Source organism: Peromyscus californicus, unplaced genomic scaffold (genome assembly GCF_007827085.1).
Source record: "Peromyscus californicus insignis strain IS unplaced genomic scaffold, ASM782708v3 Scaffold_13__1_contigs__length_99412109, whole genome shotgun sequence".
In the NCBI taxonomy this organism is placed as follows: Eukaryota; Metazoa; Chordata; class Mammalia; order Rodentia; family Cricetidae; genus Peromyscus; species Peromyscus californicus.
The window spans coordinates 74804871-74822475 of record NW_026294424.1 but is presented as its reverse complement, the minus strand read 5'-3'; the positions used below and the strand labels follow the sequence as shown (position 1 = coordinate 74822475).

The 17605-nt window shown below is 35.3% G+C and overlaps 1 protein-coding gene across 36 annotated transcripts in view; it reads right to left on the bottom strand.

Annotated features, from left to right (window-relative positions):
- The window catches only part of Adgrl3 (adhesion G protein-coupled receptor L3), a 754357-nt gene that overhangs the window by 290172 nt on the left and 446580 nt on the right, over positions 1 to 17605 (bottom strand). For 29 of the 36 annotated variants that reach the window (XM_052735282.1, XM_052735248.1, XM_052735252.1 and 26 more), the window contains 2 exons: positions 4913 to 4927; positions 1907 to 2707 (listed from right to left, as the gene is read on the bottom strand). The exons of 1 other annotated variant lie outside the window; for it this stretch is intronic. In XM_052735282.1, coding sequence (XP_052591242.1) covers positions 1907 to 2707; positions 4913 to 4927 — 816 coding nt within the window. The remainder of the gene's footprint in view (positions 1 to 1906; positions 2708 to 4912; positions 4928 to 17605) is intronic. 6 more of the 36 variants (XM_052735256.1, XM_052735270.1, XM_052735272.1 and 3 more) reach the window with 1 other exon arrangement.

Genomic DNA, 17605 nt, shown 5'->3' with positions numbered 1-17605 from the left:
AGTGTACTGAGTTTAAGAGCCTTACCAGCATGTGGTACAGCTGGTAATGTAGTTTAGGAGAGTTGTATTTTTTTTTTTTTTCACGAGATGCTAGAACTTGTTTCTGGAAATACTGCAGACTAGGGTTCTCTTTGTAGAAAAGTTAATTCAAATAATATCAGCAATGCTAATTGTGGAAAGACATGACATCACTCTGATTGAAGCTACTTAAGGATTAGAGAAGATGCTACCAAATTTGTCAGATTCTTTGAGGAAGAGGTGGAAAACCATTTTTCATTTGTGCATTCAACAAAAGCCTATTGAGCCTTATTTCTATAAACACAGTATTAATGTCTGAAATGAAATAATGATCAGACATGTACATAATGCAAAGGTGGGTGAAGCAAACTCACTGGAAATAATGAATCTAAGTTCTGTATGAGTATTGTGTTTAATGGGGTAAATTAGAGAGTAGAATGGCCTGCTCCTAAGGGTATGGCGCATTATTCAGAAAATGAGAAATAGTAAAAACTAAACTCTTTTTTAATTTCTTTTTTATTTTTTTCAAGACAGAGTTTTTCTGTGTAGCCCTGCCTGTCCTGGAGACCAGACTGGCCTCAAACTCAGTGATCCATCTGCCTCTGCCTCTTGAGTGCTGGCATAAAAGGCAAGTGCCACCACTACCCAGCAACAACTAAATTCTGATTGAAATAAATAATTTTTAATTATTATATTACTACCCAAATCCAGAAACTTATACCCATGTTTTCTAGTACACTTTAACTTGGACAATGGTATTATGGAAAGTTTCAAAATTGAACTTTTACTGACTTATTTTTTATTTACTTTTGAGATAATGTCACATACTGAGGTCTAGGCTTGCCTGGAATCAACCTTACTCAGATGGGTGTTGAACTCCTGTCAATCTTCCTGTCTCAGCCTCCCAAGTGCTGAGAATACAGGCATGAGCCTTCATACCCAGAAAAAAAAAATCTACTAACAATAAAAATGGCTGGGCAGTGGTGGCGCATGCCTTTAATCCCAGCACTCGGGAGGCAGAGCCAGGCAGATCTCTCTGTGACTTCGAGGCCAGACTGGGCTACAGAGTGAGTTCCAGGAAAGGTGCAAAGCTACACAGAGAAACCCTGTCTTGAAAACAACATAAATAAATAAATAAATTAATTAATTAATAAATTAATTAATTAATTAATTTAAAAAAAATGAAAATCATTGAAGATTTTTACAATCATCTTTATATAATATCAAAAGTCAGTAGTATGTTCCAGAAGGGGGAGCCAATTAAAAAATTGAAATTAAAGATTATCTCTGGTTTAATCATGATGTGTTTTGAATTACTGTCATTTATTCAAAAATATGAGTCACTGTACTTATGAGTTGCTAAGTAGGTTTGCTGAGACACATGTACTTTAACATAATCCATACTTCCCTAGGGGTTGGTCTTATGTAAGGAACTTTGTGGGTTGAAGTTGTTGGTACCCAGTTTCAGCAGCATTATGCCAAGTTAACCTTTTGATGTGTTCCAAATGGAAAAAAAAAAAAAAGCATTCTCAAGAACATTCCACAAATAGTGTGAAAGGGCACCATGCAATCTTAGCAGAAATTTTATATATTTCATTATAGAAAGCAGTAACTCTATGATAAAGGCAAATATATTTCAAAGAAGCAGGATGATGTAGGAGACAAACTATGTAAAGGACAGAGTCCCTTTCTCATAGGTCCATCTTCTTAGAGAGAGAGAGAGAAAAAAAAAAGAAAACCAAACTTTCTAAAATGAAAAGATGATGAATATTATTTTGGAGATACCCAGGCCAGAAGATTGCACAGGGAAGTGAAGAAAATCTCAACAGTCATCAGATTGAGAACAAATGGTAGATTTCCTCAGAAAACTACCCCAAATCAAACTTACCTGATCTACTATCCAGAGGTCCAAAGTCCAAAGAGTATTTCACAACATGGTAGTTATTCCACACATAAAGCAGATTGTCCCTGGGGTTGTAATCCACAGCTGCTATGTACTGGTAGGAATTGGGAAAGGGCACATCCACCAGGCTATCCTTGCTTAGGTCGGTGTTGTAAAGGTAGTCAATCTTATTACCGGTGGCCTCATTGTCATCGTCCTCATATACAGATTTGACCACATACAGAATCCCACAAATCATAAACGCATTGGAAGCTGACCTTTTGTCATATGCCGTGTCCCATGTCCCCTCAATCCGTAGGGTATAAGGGTTCAACTGGCTAATGACAATTTTGCCATTGTTTTGTTCTGTTGCATAGATTACCCATAATCCATTTTCATCCACTGCCAAGTCTATATCAGATTTGCCACCCCATCGGTATGGGGATGTGTCATGGTAATTGGCATTTGCTATGATTGCCTCTCCACTCTTTATCCTAGTCCGTAAGTCAAACTTTACTATGTTCCTGGTACGCTCCTTGTTGAAGAACAGGGCACCATCATATACTACAAATCCAGTGCCGTCCACTCTGTGAGGGAGCTTGTAGGTAGTTGTTGGCCTTCCAGCAATGAAGTCATCTTTGGATGAATACTCTGTCAGTGTATCAGTTCGGTATGGGGTCCAGGGCATATAATAAATCTTGTCGGAAGCCTGTAGAGGGTCTTTGCACCATGCCCCAGATTGGTGGTCAGATTCGAACAAGTGTTCACTCTGGTACACTCCTTTTAGCAGTCCAGGACAAAGAAAAACTGTCAGGAGGGAAAGTTATAATAATAAATATATTAATTGAATCTCTTTTCATCTGTTCTTATTCTCAGCTAACAGAATGCAACTCCAACAAGCGATACCCACCACCACGTGCTTTGTGGCATTACTGTATGTGATACAAAGCATTCTTCCACATTAATATTGGATTTTTGCCTCCAAACAATTTGATGCCACTTGTTGGAAAAATGTTAGCCTTTTTAGAAGCAGCTGTGCTTTCCTGATTTTTAGTCTTGCAAACCCATATTTTGATGTATGTCTGAAGTGTAGCATTATGTCTACGAGTTCTATAGACATATAACAAAGTACCAAGTTCACACAAGATGCTCTTATTAGTTCAATTGAAGAACTGTGTCTCATTGGAAAATGACAATCCATTGCTTCCAGTCGGATGAAACTGTCTGTTCAACAGTTATTTATCATTAAGAAATTGATAGCCCACATTATCATTATTTAAATAAAGGAAAAGAAAAAGATCTGCAACACAGGCCACTGAATCTTCTAGCCAAAAAAAAAAAAAAAAAAAAAAAAAAAAAAACTCTCAAAGCTGCTGCAACACACACAGAGCATGCAACCCATTCAATTAAAGATGAGTGATGGATGGATACTGGAAGGAAAAAGAGAAAGGGAGAAAAAGAAAGGAAAGGAAGAAGAAAAGAAGAAAAGGTAAAAGGTTACAGAAAAGAACCCAGGATCTAGATTTTAATCAGTTAAAAAAGTCCTGTTAAGTACAGTATTATTGGAACTTAAAAACATGTACCTTTTACTGTTACATGAGAAAAGCATTGAAAAAAAACAAAAACAAAACAAAACAAGATTACTTGCTATATTTTGCTGCTCATACTTCAGAAGGAAAATGGGCAGGAATTGTCTGATTCTTTTTGTTGTTTAGTATGATTCACTAGAGAACATTGTAAGTATGGTGGTAAGAAAGCTTGGCAGGTTCATCTGAAATGAAGGAGCTACAAAGCAACGTTTCCCAAAGGGTGGTTCTTGAAGCTTATGTGACAGACCTGGATGCTGCATATTAGGAAAAAAGGGACCTGTAGCCCTTTTTGACAATTCAATTATGACACGAGATAGGAAATAAAACCATGGTATGGATCATAATAGCTTAAGTATATGGATGAATCTCTAAATCGGAAGTTGGGTGAGTGAACAGGTTGCACAATTTGATCCCAGGAGCCTTTCCATGAAGCCACTCTGGATGACTGTGTTCTGCTGAACCTGCTCTGGGAAGCGTTGCTTGCATATATTTGCAAAGCAAACATATTGAAAGAATCGCCATGCAGTCCGCTGTTAGGTTTGAGATGATTAGAATTTTCCTGGGTGGAAAAAGTAGGAAGTCACAAGGAATTGGATGCTGACCTGCTTTTTAATAAATAAAGGATTATCCTTTGGTGTTAGTGATTAGCTCCTTAGTATTAACTAGAAACACAGATCCCCTGGAAAAGTCTAGGAGGAACCTCAGCTGTGCATTAACGCTGGCTGAAATGAAAGGACATTCCTAAGATATTCAAAGCCTTAATTTTATAGAAATAAAGAGTTTTGTGGCAAAAGTTGACCTTCAAATTCTGCAAAGATAGGGATCACTATAAATTGTGATAAAAAACAATACTGATGGTTTTAAAACTTAGGAATTTTAATATGAAAACTCTTACTATAAGTATGAATTACTCTCTGACTCAAACATATAACCTTATGTTATAATTAATAATGGGCCCATGGTTACTAACAGTAGATGAGACTACGTGCACTCAGAGTGGTTTAGCCACAGACACCAACGTCACTCAAGATAATTAAGAAGAGTATCTTCTCCTCTTTCTCCAGTAGTTAAGAGTTAATGTAGAAGGAGAAACACAGTACAGCTAAGGGAAATTAAGAAAGAATGAGGGACAAATCTAAAGCAATCATTATTTACCATGCCCACTGGATTTCTAATTACTAGTTTCAAATAAAGAGGAATAAAATACAGTGTTGATGATTGTGTAATATTAATAATTTGTGTTAGGTATAAGGATTAAACCAGCAGTGGTCAGTAAAACAGATTAAAGTGAAGTTGAGCAGCAGAAGTAGTCAATAAATTTGCATAAAATAAGAATTAATAACAAAATTATTTAAGTAAATGTTAAACTGTTAAATAACTTAGCCTATAAATATTATATAATTTATGAAAGGTATTTAATTACCTTTTTGTTCCACTTCTATTGGAGAGAGAGAAGTAAAGAGAGAAAGGAGAAAAGAGAATAGATTAATGGTACGGTATTGGCCAAGCACTTTTTATTCACCTTTTCCAAACTGAAAGTAAATCATTTATTGCAGTCATGCTTGCTTAATTGAACTCTGTTTAATTTAAAAATTTCACCAAAATAGATATTTTTAAAATAATCATAAGCTTTAAAATAAACATCAAAATTACTGTAAAAAAAATAATATGGGAAATGCAAATAACCATTACAAGAACACCAGTAGCGACATTTGAAAGGGAGGTCAGCAAGTTTATACACTGGAACTTTCAAACAATTTGGTTAGTTTCACTTCCAAATACTACAGCAGATACCACATCTTAACAGATGAGCTCTGCTTGTTTTGCAACTCACAAAGGTAGCCTTTTCAGAAGAGACGTTTCTGTAACTCATTTCCTGGAACCATAGACTTGGGATAGCTCATCAGAAATACAACTTGTGCTGATACAAGCAAATGGAGGAGGATCCTGCCCAGAGTAAATGAATGCATGTAGAATCCTCACTGAACAAATTTCTTTCTCATCTCTCAATATTTGACACTAAGATGGAAAAAATACTGTCTCATAAAAATCTTCAATCAGGATACTAATGTAAATAATGAGCTACTGTCTCTGGCTTTTTCTGAAATTCTTAACTGAATCACTATTTACTTAAAACAGGAGATTCTGAAACATTTTATTCATATGTAGGTCTTATGATTTCTAAAGGTTCTTATAAAAGTTGGGAAATGTAACATATTCATGAAACATTAACTGGCACCTTCATTACCTTATAAACATGTATAAATAGGGTTGCCTACATCTTAACGAACAAAAGGGGCCAACCTGGAAAAGGCAAAGATTTGGGGGGAAGAATGGGTTCATAAACCAAATATGAAAATTCAGAGTCCAAATGTTGTCAGCCTATGGCAATTTCAGTAGAAAGGGATAAACTGATGATTATCACATGCAAATAAACTGAACCCTCTACTGATATTTCAAAAACAAACAATAAATACTGGGTTCAGGTAATTATATTTGGGTGCAATTTCTATGCTTTGACATGAATTCTTATGGTTTTAGTAACATTCAAAATAAAACTTGTAATTTCCTTTGATAGTATAGTATCTATCATACATTAGAAGCAAAAGTGGTCTGTATATATGCATACACATATAGGCATACACATATACAAATAACATATGTGTCTTTATAGAAAAATTGCATCTTACTAATTTACAAATCTAATTTTCAACACTATTTCTACAAATCCTTCAGAAACTCCATTACTGTATTGTCACCATCCTCACTTATTCTTTATGAAATGACTATAAGGCTGTGGATCAATATGGACCCATGGAAAGCCTCATCTAGGAGAGATCCAGCTGAAGACGATGGGTAGTAGTGCCAGAGCCTGCCAACTCTCAGGACGAGCTCATTCTGTTGTGATGGGAATAGGCCCTGTCCTGGAACAATCTTCTCCCACAGCTACAACATGGGATGTGAAGGCAAGAAAAACAAGATGCCCAAGAAGAATGCAGTTAAGTCCAGTGTCTGTTTCAGGATAATTCCAATTTGCTGAGGCATGAGCTGCAGGGAAAGACAGAGAGCACAAGGCCAGTGGCCTTACTGCCCAGACTCCTGCCTCCACCCTCTTGGGGCCCTAAGTCAAGTAAGTTTTGTATTTTTCGTTACTGGGCAAATATGATTGCTACCTCAGCTTGGACATCTATGTCTGCTGCAGATCAACAGGCCTCTATTACAGCTCATTTCAAAGCACTGAAATGATATACCCTTTAATCCTAGTTTAAAAACAAATAGTTCTACTTAAAAGATGCACTTCAAATTTAGACTAAAAACAAAAATGTATTCAATCTGACAATGAGAGGAAGCACAACTGGCAACATAAAATTGATTTCAGTGAGAACTTCAAAGTTTGAACTTGATGCTCATTACAATAAAGACTGAGCTTGGGAATGTGGAGTTCACATTTTTCAATGCCTAGTCTAAAAAGGATTTCTACCTAAACGGTTCCTTGATTTTTTTTTCTTCCCATACCACTTTGAAAATTACTTTTGAAATATTTATATTCTAAATACCAAAACTACACTGAAATTATTCCTTAGAAGAAATCACCTAGCGTGTTTGTTAGTGATAGTTAAGTTGTTTCAAAGATTTATTTATTCATTTGTGTGTGTGTGTGTGTGTGTGTGTGTGTGTGTGTGTGTGTGTGTGTGTGTGTATCTGTTCATCCATCCATCCGTCTGTCTGTCTATTTGCATGTATACATCGGTGGTGGCCAAGCCCAAGGGAATCCCTGGAGCTGGAGTTACAGATGTTAGTGAGCTTCCTGATGTGGGTGCTGGGAATCAAATGGGGTCCTCTGAAACAGGATTAAGCTCTATTAACTGGGAGGTGTCTCCCCAGCCCCATGGTAACTTTCCACACACCTGCAAAATATATTTATTTTTAAAATTGGATGCTATGGTGTATTTTTAAAGTTAGAAAAAATATGTGTCTACTATATTGAGTGAATAGTCTTACATTTCAATTTTTATTTTTCAAAGATATTTGACCTCTTTTATCCCAACTCTCATTTAGTAAAATTTTGATTTTAAACTTTTGATGTTAGTCTTATTTCTAGGAATTTGGCATGCCATGTGGAGAAAGCCATTCTTGCTTTGTTACTTGCTGGTACTCAGAATTAAGATTGATTAGGCAGTTCTGTTTGGGAGAATAATTACTATGGTCTTGCCATGTCGTGACTGGCTGTAACTCATTCATCATTTATTTGCTATTTTTAAGGCTGAAGTAAAGCAGTCCTATAATTTAAGTTGAAACAAGCTCACACAAATCATATTTCCATAACAAAAACTGGCAAGATGACATAATTTGTCAGGAAAAAGCTTGGTAACATTTAGCATTGGCCAGGCTTAGCCAATTCTGAGTCTGATGCTTAGAAGCTAACCCATCCTGGAAAATCAAATTAAATGGAGACAAGAAACAAGCATATGACTGTGTCCTGTGGGAACACACAGTTCATGGCACGTAGGAAATATCTAATTAACAGCTCATGAATTAAGTACATCGTACAAATGATGGTGAGTATTTTTGTGTTTGGGTGTTTGGAGCATGCTAGAAAATAAGTGGTGAGCCACATAAAGCCATAAAATCTATTAAACTATCTATGTAAAATATTTCAATATTTTAATGGATGTGTAAGAAAATAAAAATATATGAGGAAGTGATAGCTCCAACTTACTCAATATAAAGTGGAGAGAAACAGCACAGAAGTAAGCGGAAGGTCCTGCATGTTGTACTGATAGGAAAACTGTTTTACTTAAACAAAACAGACTGCAACAACCTAAAACTACAGGCCCCAAAGTGCTCCCTTCTCTCTTCTGTGTAATGACATCATAAATCAATGAATTGTATGATGACAACTGTGGCTTAGCCCTCTGCAGAATCTTCTGCCTTTTAGCTTGTCCAATATCCTGAATTCTGACATTATAGCTGTCATTTCTCATTTCCAAATCTCCTTGGAAATAATTCTCTGCCTTTTCTCTCTTCACTTTTAATCCTGAAAGCATTTTTATTGTCCATTCAGACTCAGTAAATATGTTTATATATTTCCTTAAAGTGATTTCATTGCTGTCCTTCATCAAGCATAATGCCATAAACTATATCCCATGGTTTGAGCAAACGTCAGATTCAAATAAAGGATAACTTGATTCTATACACAAGGAAGACACTGGAAAAGAGCCAATTAGTATATTTTTCTCTCAACCTTCAAGGGTTCATAAAACAGATAGATAAGAAGGCATTTTGTTTATCAAAATAGGATATTATCAGTCCTAACGATTTCTGTACCCTGTGAAATACTTTAGAATTGCATTCTTTAACAAGAAAGGGTATGGAACAGAGAGTGTACAGAGGCATTGCCAAGCTTCATCACATTCTCTTGCAAATTACCGAGAAACAAATTCGTTGTGTGCCAAAAACTGTTAGTGCCTTAATTGAAATCTATGCAATTGTATATAATTCTAATATTAAATTTTCTTTTCCAAAAGTGTGAGTTATAGAGTATACCTTTTCATCTAAAATTTAAAGATTCCAGTGTTACAGTCTCATAATGTCTCTATTTCTTTAATATGCAAATAAAGATACAGAGATTATAATAGTTATAAAATATGAAATATTTTATAAGCAAATAATCTTTTTACTGAAGCACAGTAGTATCTTAAACAGAACTATTTTTCTTGTTACATACATCTTAGAATGCTGAAATACACTTGGGCAACCTCTCCACATCCTGAGTAATAACAACAACAAAACATCATTTTTGTTGAAAAGTTTGCTGGTGCATTATGCTTATATATTCATCTATATAAGCATAGGTAAGTCCACAATAATAGTTTCTACATCATAAAGTAATGAAATGGCCTAATTCAGGTCATCAAACAATATTGGGATGTGGTGTTTATTATTCCCACTAGAGAAGAGTGAACAAGAATTTGAAAGGTTAAAGGACTTGAAGAAACCTGGCACACATCTACCACTTGTTTAATATGAGACCCTGCAGAAATTCATCCTCATTTTACATTTTTTGATGAGGAAACTGAGACTCAAAGACTGTGGTTTTATAGTTAATATGTTGGAAGTGGGATTCAAATGTAAATTTTGATCTTGTTCATTTTTAACTTTTAATATAAGATGGTCTTGGTCATGCCCAGTGCCTAACACACAAAAACACCTCAAATAGCATTAGCTATTCTTCAATGATACTTTCAAAGAAAAGGATTCCATGACACTCTTTTCTGGGCTATTATCCCACAAGATTAGAGATGTATAACACCTCTCAAGGGAAAAAGGGGAGGGAAATGGTTTAGAATTTTTTGGCCAAGGAAAGCAGGGTTTGTCTTTTTATTAGAAAGAAACCTTTATTCCAGACCTCCCATCTACAGTCACTTGTTTTTATTTATTTTTTATTTTTTTGAGACAAATGACTCTCTTTCATTTCCAAGGAAACACAAAATCTCTTTAGTAAATAGAAATAAGATCTGTGAGGTTCATTAAAATTTTTGGTGTATTGCACATCAAAAATTCTGACAGGCATCTGTCTCTTTCAGTAAACAAAGTGCTAATCCTTTATTTAATGAGATACAGGAGTAATCTCGACAGCTAAGCTTTTAAATTATGTTTTTCAAATAATACCCATGCATCACTGAATAAAAGTGCCATTCAAGCACCTTGTATTACAATGGCTTTATATAATGTGTTTCCAAAATTAACACCTCCTAATGAATTTCATCTTGGAGTGTGGAGACTGAAAACGTCAATAATTCATAAAATGCTTTCAGCAGCCACATTCTAATTTAAACACTTAAACATAGTATCTATAGATGCTGTAGACACAGACATGGCCCTTTATTTTGTACTAACATTCTATTTCATTGATGGATCAGTAAAACCTTTCAAACTGTTAATTTAAGCTTTTAAAAGAAAATGGCTATTAGCAGACTCTTTTGAGACTCTATTTGTAATAGCTCCAGTGTAAATAACAATTTTTCAAAGTTATTATTGGTAGTACTTAAAATCAATACTACATTTAGTAAACCAAGGATGTATCCTTGTTGTAATGATTTGTCAGTACTGTATAATAACCACGTGGGGTTTAGAGTTGCTAAATATAAACTGAAGATAGTCACTTCAGTGTACAAGACTACGTGTATATTATTTTATACATCATGTGCTTCTCTGTGATATGATCACTAACAATAATGTTGGCAATGTCAAGTCTTTTGACATTTAGAGTTCTTGTTAATTCTTCTGTGGTGTGAATAACTATTAACACTCATGATGTTTTCTGAAGAACTAAATCTACTGTTCCTATGAAAACATATAGGTAAATGAGAAGATATAAGTGGAAGAGTTAGGATTCAGATCCCTCACAATTGCTGACCATGTCCTCTGTGGCATCTATTATGGGGCCACATCCTCACAAAACCTTGAACATCTATTAAGGTTAAGGCAAATGGATCTCTACCTTTGGAAAATTCATAGCCTAACAATTGGTGAGTTTCAGGATGTTCATTCAACCATGGTAATTTACTCATAAATGTTTTGCAACGTACTTGGGTAAAGGCATTTGAAACAGACCCACACAAAAGTAAATAACAAAGGGGAACTGATCCAGTCAAGAAAAAACAAATAATAATAACAACAAAAATCAACACTTTGTGGAACTAACCAAAGAATAGGAAGGAAGTAAAACACATTCTAGTCTTTTAAGGAACTTGCGCAAATGCTTCATCAGACTTCAGACTGGATTCATTAGACAAAAAACAAAACATGAATTGTAAGTGGTAATTAATAAGTTAACAATCATAGCTGGGCAGTGGTGGCACACGCCTTTAATCCCAGCATTTTGGTCTACAGAGCAAGATCCAAGAAAGTTACAAAGCTACACAGAGAAACCCTGTCTCAAAAAACCAAAAAAAAAAAAAATTAATCAAAATTATTAATACATATATGACTTCTAGAGCTGAAACAAGAATTAACATGGATTTCAGATTTTTAACAGAAAGTGTAAAATTAGTGTGAATTTAAAACTACTCATTCATTTTAATATATGTATCTATTTCATTTTAAGTGCATGAATGTTTGAATGTATGGTAAGTGTATGAATAGACACTGCATTGGTGTCTATATACCTAATGCATGCCTGATGACCATGAGGCCAGTAGATATCAGATACCTTTGAACTAGAGTTTCAGACAGTTTTTAGCAGCCATGTGGGTGCTTGGAACTAAACTTGTGCCCTACAGGGGGTGCAAATGCTCTTTAACTGCTGAGCCCTCTCTCCAGACACTCATTTTTCTTTTCTTTTTACTTATTTATTTAGTGTTTGATAAAATATATAAGTCAACTAAGACCAAATTCCAAGTGTACAGATTTTTAGTTTAGACCATTTTTTATTCTTCCAGTAATATTTCATAACTTTTAACAACCTAAATAAATTTTATTCACTTTAAATGCATTTCAAAGGGAGAAGGGTATTCAATAATCAACTATAAGAATTGGCAATTGTTTCTGAGACGAGGCAGATGGGGTATACTTCAAGCTCATGGGGCTACATGTAAGCATGGTCACCTCGGTATTCATATCCTTTTTATTCATCTTAGCAACACTTAAAATATGAAATAGTTTGTTTTCTTCTGGGTCCAAGCAAAATAAGGCATTGGATAATTTTTATTGCCACAGTGTCTTGAGTGCTACTTTGATTCATTTCATGTATATAATCACATTGATAATTTTATCAACACTTGGCATTTGTTACTATCTCTCCATCCTTCCAAAAACATTTAAAGGTTCCCAGAGGCAGAGAACTTATCACCATGTGCTTAACCATGATCAATTTCTAAACCAGTGTCCTCTTCCAACTCTGGCCTACCTTGGTACTTCTATGCTTTCGAACAATGGGAAAATGATTTTGAATGTGACCTTGTAGTTTGTTCAATTACATGAACCTTACAGATGGACAAGCACGTGTTGTTTCTTCTGCTAAAGAGGCACATGAAATCCTCTGTAGGTACTTTATAATGGAATAAATTAAATCTCTCATTTTCTGCATGTGCAATTATATATTGCAAAAGTATTCCACAGTAAACTGCTAAGAAAAAAGATTTCTGAGCACACTTTAATTAATATCATTCAGCTGACAGTGATGTTACAGTCTTCTATTTGCTAGTTGTTTTATCTCTATTATTTTGTTTAATACATCACCATTATTAAAGATTATTACATTAATTATATTAAAGGAGAAACAGAGTATAGCAATCATGTAAACAGCAACTGGTAGATCTGATATTTGTACTTTATAACCTTCACTCTTAACCTTTCTTCTACTTACCTGGCCTAAATTAAAAAAAAAAAAAAAGAGTTGATCGGGAAAATGAAAACATTATCTTTTCTAAGATTTTGTTTTTAATTGTGTATGTATGTACATGTGAGTGAGTGTGTGTGTGTGTGTGTGTGTATGTATGTGTGTGTACATGTATGTGTGTGCATGTGTTTGCCAGTGTCTACAGAGGTCAGAGGCATTGGATGTCCCTGGAACTGGAGTTATAGGTGGTTAGGAGATGCCTGACTTATGTTCTGGGAACTGAATTTTGGTCCGCTGTATGAACAGTATGCACTTTTACCAATAGACATTCTTTCCAGCCCCCAAATTATCCATGTACTGAGTGCTCACCACTCATTAGACTATTAAATGTCTTATCTTACTCCAACTACTACCCATTGAATCCATTTCATATATTACATACACTATTAGGCTGAGATTTCATAAAACATGACTTCAGTCTTCATAGCCAACAGAAACTTATCTATATGGAAAGAATTAATGTGAGTTAGTAGAATATTTGCCTGGAATCATCCATATAAGATCTCTTTCGAGACAGTAGACTGTTCTGAGTAGTGTCACAGCATATATGCAAGTCACCTAAATTAAGGAGCCAGCACTTGACTTCAGTCAGATTTGTCTAATAGGGTTAAGAAAAAAAGCATAGAGAAAGTGGACTACATAAAAATATTAAGGGACATTAGCCGACTTGAGCATGTGGCTCTGGCAGGCCTTGCCCTTCTCCCCATTCCCTCTGCCTTGCTAAAACATCCAGATTACATTCCTGAAACTCTATGTAGGCCCCAAGGTCTTTTCCCCTATTTGGCCAATCCCTCCTCCTGAGGCTATCAAGGTCCAGCTATCAAAGTATTGGAATGCAGCAATCTAAAGCCCCTTTGGACCACCTAATTAACATGCTCAATTAAAATTAAACATGTCAACCTAACATGGGGTTTCCCCTTGTACCTTTATAAACTGCCATTTCCCTATGTGCCAAGTCTGTCTTCTCTCTATCCAGAGGCAGTCCTTTGTCCTCCAGGACAAATACCCCTTCCCTCGTTCCATAGTTCTCTTCCCATTCTCCCTCTTCCTCTATCTCTTGTCTTTGTCCCTTATCCCTGCCCCCTGTCCCTCTGGGGCAAATAAATCTCCTTTGTTCTGAAAACTTGGTCTTGGAGGTTCTGAGCCAATACTTTTTCTTTCAAGTATTTACCTATTTTTTCTATATTGAAGAAAACATATTTGCTTAACTATGTCCTCACATGAAGTAGCAGCTATTCAGGTGGCATTCCTGATACATCTTTTGTCTTCAATGACTGGTACAGAGTGTCCTTTACAAGTTAGTAGCATGAGTCCATCAGCCCAACTATCCTAATTAGGGTCTATTCCTGTGATGGAACACCATAACCAAAAGCGACTTGGGGAGGAAAGAGTTTATTTGGCTTACACTTATCCTTCACTGTTCATCATCAAAGGAAGTAAGGACAGGAACTCAAACAGGGCAGGAACTTGGAGGCAGGAGATGATGCGGAAGCTATGAAGGGATGCTGCTTACTGACTTGCTCCTCATAGTTTGCTCAAGCCTGCTTTCTAGTAGAACCCAGGACCTCCAGCCCAGAAGTGGCCCTACACACAATGGGCTGGGCAGTTCTATGTCAATCACTACTTAAGAAAATGCTCCAAGGCTTGCCTCCAGCCTGCTGTTATGGAGGTATTTTTGTCAATTGAGGATCCCTCCTCTTAATGATTCTAGCTTTGTTAAGTCGACATAAAAACTAGCCAGCACACTGCCTAATTACAGTTCCCTGGACACTGAACTGTTTGATTTTTCTTCCACTTATAGGTCAAACTGCCTATAGTGGGGGTGTGGCTTCAATTTTGTAATATGGGATGTAAGAATTGCATGCTTCCAAGAATGGCAGGGGTTCTTCCCTGATTTACTTAGGATGTTCAGGAAGATAATGACATAAGGAATTAGTAGACCTAAATCATTGTTCATAATAAGTTGGGCTTAACCTAAGAAAAGAAATAGGAGAAAATCTACACAAATGTATAGTGTGAAACCAGAAGCACACAAACAGAATTTAACAAACAGAGATAAGTTAAAATGGGCTTTTGGTCATGTGGTTTTTTTTTGTGTTGTTGGTTGGTTTTCTTAATATTCAGTTAACATTAACTAGGAAACCCACAGAAAGCATGTTTGTTTTAGAGAAATGTGTCAAATCAGAGAAAAATCAAACTTTGGAGAGAGACTGAAACAAATACCATTATTCTTTGCTCCGTTGGACCAGGGGCAGCCTACTCTCCAGTCTATTTATACAATCTAACCTCAAACATTTTTTTTCCCTTTAAAACCACGAGGAAGGATCATTAAGCAGATTTGCTTGTGTGAGAATGGAGGAAGGAACTACCAACAATATAACATTATTAGGTATAATTTTCTCACTTCATAATGAAATGAAACAAACTTCTTACAGACAAAAAAAAGTGTTTCAGGTTGAATTCCTAATTTCATGTTCATGTAAACACTTTTTCAATTTAATGTAAATGTAAGTACTTCATAAAATCTGCATATGTACTACATGGCACGATCTTTTTAGAAAATGTAAATTTCAAGAAAAGATACATTTCAAATGGAAAGTATATGTTCTCAGGAACCCCTATGTTAGAACATACTTTGTGAATATACTAGAAAGTAATATATCTGTACATCAGTCTACATCAGTCAATACTGGGCCTCAACGCCTATAATGGTGCTTAGAATAGAGATACTGTTTTATTTAAGATACTTTAGGTTTCTTGGGATATGAGACTTCTCCAGCTTCCATGTTCCTGAACAACTAGTACTTTTTCACTTGTATTAACAGAGAAAAAAATTAAAGGAAACATAGTTAAATAATGAATGTGGGTTATATAACTGCTAGAAGCTATGTTTTTCAATGTTTAAATAGCAACACTACTTGGTATTTCTTGTTAATGTACTAATCACTTTTTAAAAGATGGGGGGAGCAGCTACTACACTTGGCTCCATCCAAATACATCTTTAAATATAATGCCAATTAAAGGTAGAAGAGTTTGCATTGGAGTTTTTAAAGTATTGTTGGACAAATGCATACCTGAAATAAGGGACATATATCACAATAGCCAGTAGCTATTTGCAATAATTATGTAGGAACCCTTACTATAAACCTATCTAACTTCAAAATAATGCCTAAAGGGCAAAATTATCATCCTGAGCCGCAGCTTAAAAGCTAAGTTTGGTAATACAGTTTTACAGATGAAGAAAAGTAGGATAGGAAACATTAAAATATTTAATTAAGTTCCCAGTTGCAGAAGGAGATAAAGCTGGGAATTTATAAGGCACAACCTGGCTCCTAATCTTCAAATAATTGATGTTCTACCGTATCAGGAGACGATATAAGTCAGTTTACACCAAGAAACCTTTCTCATCTAGAAAATAAAGCAGCGAGTATTGAATTCCTTCCTTTAAGTGTCAGTGGGTTAAAATGCATTAAGAATACGATAAATTGAATGATATCTTCATTTGTAAATTTTGTCTAATTTTTTGCTTATATACTAAAGGTATGTCGCCTAGAGAATCTGGCTTCTACATGAGGTACACATTTTGAATCAGAGTATGAGGCAGATAGACTTTTATGCTTATTATATTTATCAAAGTGATATTTAGCAACCACCCACAATGGTAGCTCAAATCAAGTGTCTTTTTTTTTTTTTTTTTTTTTTTTTACCACCAGTCCATTTACGCATGCTATATAGATTGACCAGAGCTTGGTCCAATTCTATTCTCTACCAATATGCCTATAGAGTCTAGAGAAGAGAGAGTTGTGAGAGAAAGTATTAACTTCTTAGAAATCCCACAAATACATACTACAAAGCAAACCAGCATAAAACATGGGTGTGCTTTAATGTTTTGAAAGCGAAGTTGTCATCTTTAAGCCAAACATAGTTTCCATCTAACACCATAAAACTGATGTCTTAATCTTATGTACAAGCTAGTTTATGCATTTTTAGAATTCACCAGTCTTCTATGAATCTTCTCCCTCAGTTTAGTGAACTATAGATTACTTATTTGAATTCAGGGCCATTAAAGTCTTGCAAAGTGTTTATTGCCCTACAAATATTACTTGTCCTGTCACTGAACAGAGCCCTCTTTCTAGTTTATGGCTAATGTAGCATTTCTTCATGACATCAATAGATTAAAGCATTTACTACCAGGAAAAAGTATGTGAAAACAGAACAAACGCAGTTTGCTACTAGCAAACTCAATAAATCTGTCCAGTTTTCTGATGTTCACTTACATTTAAAATGAGCACATATTTATCTTTCAGACATTGAGAAGGAAGAAAAGAGAGGTTAAATTTCTTGTTCTCTTGCCTTCACAGCAATGCTTCCTTGTTTATGTTAATAAATGGCAGTTAAATAGAATCCGATCTCTATTTCTGATATGTACTTGGGAGTATTTAGGAAAGGGTAATTGAAGGTTGTAATCAATTCCTTTATTGTAGAAAAAAGTCTAGATAACTAGGGTTAACTGGCTGAACTTTATGATCCTAGTTTGACAGCTTATATTTACCATTGGAAAAGTAATGATTAGTAAACCTGGGTTTGCTTCCATTTAGATAAATAAAAACAAAAAGTAAAGGTTCTATAAGAACTTAGTCCATTCATTCATTCATTCAATCACTCATTCATTCATCCATTCATTCACTTACTGATGGACCTGGGGATTAAAGA